The 4083-nt window shown below is 34.2% G+C and overlaps 1 protein-coding gene across 1 annotated transcript in view; it reads left to right on the top strand.

The window, feature by feature from the left end:
• Positions 1-1018: 1018 nt before the first annotated feature.
• The window catches only part of LOTGIDRAFT_165393 (hypothetical protein), a gene marked incomplete at both ends in the record, with an annotated part of 28107 nt that continues 25042 nt past the window's right edge, over positions 1019-4083 (top strand). The window contains one exon of the mRNA XM_009062410.1: positions 1019-1086. Coding sequence (XP_009060658.1) covers positions 1019-1086 — 68 coding nt within the window. The remainder of the gene's footprint in view (positions 1087-4083) is intronic.

Raw genomic sequence — 4083 nt, 5'->3', positions numbered from 1 at the left:
GAAATTCAATTTACAAAATTAATCAGGATGAGTTAGTATAAGTAACTTTTTGCGTACATGTTGCGTTTTTGCAGACATTTACTGTGAAAACTAATATGACATGTGCTAGCAAGTTTGTTATATATGTGATCACATGTTGTGGATGCAACGAGCTCTATATTGGCTGTACAAATAATTTACGGAACAGAATGACCATTCATAGACAACAATTCCGGGATCCTAAAACGAAAATGATTCCGTTGAGTGGACACATTGATGTCTGTGCAAGGGGAATATTCCCAAATTTTATGGTATTTCCATTCTACAAAATGTACAGCCAAGACAGCCTATTAATGGGAATCAAGGAGAAATATTTTATTGAGAAACTAAAGCCTAAATTAAACGGATTAGTTTGATCTTTATGTACATTTTGTTTCTTTTACCATTAGTGTAAATCCATCATATTACTAGTGATATAAAGAGAATATCATGACGCCATATCGTTGTTTATTGTATTGTTACTATGCCTTGAAAATATGAAATTGAAACATGTTGGTAGTTAAAATTAACTATCTTTATCGGCGTTATTGATCTCATTTAACTATATTCTACTTTTGTCAGACTTCTTTTTAGATTTTATGTATATATAAGGGCATATATGTATATACACATGTATGACATGTAATATAAACAAAATGATTGACACCTTATTACGACATTGTACAAGTCCCGAATTTGGTTAAAAAGGGGTGGAGCTTCAAAATGAGTTGGGTGTTGCATACCTGTGCTTCACCTACTTTCCTCTAAAATTTGATTTGGCTTTAATGTTAAGTTATCCAAGTATGCCCAGTATGCTATTTCTTATGTGTTATCCAATACAATGATTGGCTTAGTTACGATGTGCATGGATAACGCCATATTAAAGAAAAATTATATTCATATGATAAATAGTATCTCTTTATAACTATAGCAACTTACTTCTACCGTATAATTCTGACGTCCCCTGTAGATTCAGGATTTGCAGTATAACTGATTCAAAATGAAAACTTTATCTGTGATAGGATATGGAATTTTAGTCTGGTGTATTTACCTGCCAGTTATCAGGAGGTAGGTTTACATTAAATATTTGCGTTAATATTCATTATTGCGTTTAGATCAGTGGTTCCTAACCTATCTTAGCTTTTGCACCTCTGTAGCAATCTATACAACCCCTCGCACCAACAAAGCAATAGTTTTATTTAAGTTAATTATAATTATCATTCATATCATAATACGATGCTCCATAAGAAAGCTTTCTCACTAGAATTAATAATACAAAATTAGGAACGGTTTGTCGATAAAGCAATACCCATATCGCTTCTATACTAATCCTAGCTTTAGGGTTGATGAAATGTCGAGATACTAGACCCATGGAGTTATGAAGGCAATTTGCGGCGTTTCTGGTCCCACTATACTCTACTATTACACTATTACAGAATAGCTTAGCTACAAAATTACCCGTTCGTGAGACTAAGGTACGATTTATCAAAGCCCACCCCCTCCCCCTCCTCTCGCATGTAAACTTTAGGCACATATTATGAATGCTTTCAAGTTGAGCTCGAAGCAGTATCGTTTTCGTTAATTCTTGATATTTAATAAATTTTTTTTTTCAAATTGTTGTCCGAGAACCTAGCATGAACTGCAATTTCGGCATCGCTCAAAACATCATACTCCAACCAGTAGTTGCGTGGCGAAACTCCTTAATTTAAGAATTGGCCATATAATTATAAATTGTTATACGCCCACATGGAAACGTATATTGCCGTCCCTTCAGTTTTCATTAGCCCACATGTTGCAGAAAAGTAGGACGTAAAACTCCATTCATTTCATTTTCCGTTACCCCTGTCCGTCGGTCTGTTCATCTTGTAGGCACGATAGACACTACAGGTTTTATACGATTTTGTTGAAACTTGGTATGCTAGTCTATATCGGATGATCAATTTCGGAGTTATTTCCCTTTACTTAGTAAAAACGACTTGTAGACACGATAGAGACCTTGATATCGGATCTTGATGAAACTTGGTATGTATGTATAATATATTGCTGAGATCTCATTCGAGTTGGTAACAAAAGGATGAAAAATCTGGATAATAAATTGGTAATAATCGGATGAACGGTTTCAGAGTTACTGCCCGTGTGTGTACGTCGATGTTTGAATTTGATAATGATTTGATAAACTGTTTTGCCTTGACTTATAAATATTTGTAAGATTATTTGAATATTCATTATATACATTATCAGACTTCATTTTTTCTGATAGCTGGTAGTGGGCGTATCTTACTTATCTTTATTTCTGTGTTACAGTTTCAGAATTTCAAAATAAATCTGCGTTGTTTTGCAAATGACTATTTTTGTGGGACTTTGTTATCGTAATGTCCCTTCTTCTGTTTTTTTTTTCGAAATTTACACACCTTCCTGAGCCTAGACTGCAGTAGTTGCAGCAACCATTCAACTTCTCTAGACCTCCTGTTGTGGCAACGCGTTCCTTAAATATATATTGGAACATTTTTGCAAAACCAGAAGTGCCACAGTTCAAATTTTGCAATTTTTTTGCAACTTTTTTGTTTTTCCATCGATTGATCTGAAATTTAAAATGCAAAGAGACATCACTAAAGTAAATAACATGTAACTGTCAAATATTTATATTTACTTCCGGTTGTAAACGGGGAATCAATTGAAAGTACAATCCACTTCCGGTCGAATAACTTCCGGTGTAATTGAAATAGGTCAACGAAATTTATGCTGATCGTAAGTAAATGCTATTACAAAAAAACGAAGAAAAAAATAAATGCATACCGGAAGTGATACTTCAACCGCCATATTGAAAAAACACACTTTTGTTAAACTCAAAGTGGGGCCTCAGGGTGAATGTTGATATGCTCAAATTTGATATGTATGTATTATGCAATCGATTGCGCAAAAAACATTGCGAGCCGAATTTTGAATTTCGCTTTTGCTTTTTTTCAACTTCCGGTTGAAATTTTTTCAAACTTTAAACGCTCATACCACGTGACCTTGACCTTTGATGACCTTGACCTTTTTACGGTCAAAGGTCATTGACCTTGGCTATCAGTTGAAACTTCGACATTTGACCTCCGATATGTACTTCCGGTTTTATAGTTGTCCGAAAACAGGCAAATTCGCAACTTTGGACTGCTCTAGCACGTGACCTAAACTTTTCATGCGCTTTACATTGATATATAACAATCGTTTTTTTTTAAGCAAAATTGAAATTAGTGATTTTTTCAAATTTGAGATTTTAAAAAAAATATATATGTGTTTCTTTGAGCTTTGTGTATGTATATCTTATGATCTATTTGATGTAGAACCTTGAAATTCGGAATACAACGAGACACTTTGAATATAAATTCACCTATGACAAAAAAGTTGAGGTGGACGTGGCACATCCGGGTTGAAGTACTAATTGTTTACATTTAGGGGCAGGGGCATAACTCGCATAGTATACGTTTGTTCAAAAAGGAACTTTGCACACAATTCCCTCGTGCTTTTGGCTAGTTTGTGTGAACAGCTCATTTTTTTCAGCTATATAGTTCGAAAAAAGGAACGGGTTTTAACATTTGGATATTTTCATTTTTAGATTTTGACCTTTTTTTGACTTTTGTTTACCTATATCTTTTGACCTGCATGATGTAGAAGCTTGAAATTTGGTACACGACATAATATCAATTAATTTATGTCAAATAAATGAAATGGGCGTGGCACATCTGGGTAAATTACTCATTATTGACATTTTTGGCCAGGAGCATAACTCGCAAAGTATACATTTGGTCAAAATGGAACTTGGCATACAATTACTTCATGTTTTCAGCCACTTTGTCGTTTCCGCTTCATAGTTCAAAAAAGGGAACAGGTTTTGGAAATTCAAAATTTTCAATTTTTGACCGTGGCCTTTGTTGACCTTGACCTTTGTAGGATCAAACGTCATTGGCATTGGCTATCTATTTATACTTTTATATTTGCTGTCCTATGTCCACTTCCGGTTTTATAGCCGTGTGTAATTTGAAACTTTGATGACTTATATCTCTTGATCTTGAACTTTTTAGA

Source organism: Lottia gigantea (genome assembly GCF_000327385.1).
Source record: "Lottia gigantea unplaced genomic scaffold LOTGIsca_51, whole genome shotgun sequence".
NCBI classification, from domain to species: domain Eukaryota; kingdom Metazoa; phylum Mollusca; class Gastropoda; family Lottiidae; genus Lottia; species Lottia gigantea.
Note: the sequence above shows the minus strand (reverse complement) of the source record. Positions and strands in the feature narration are given on the sequence as shown.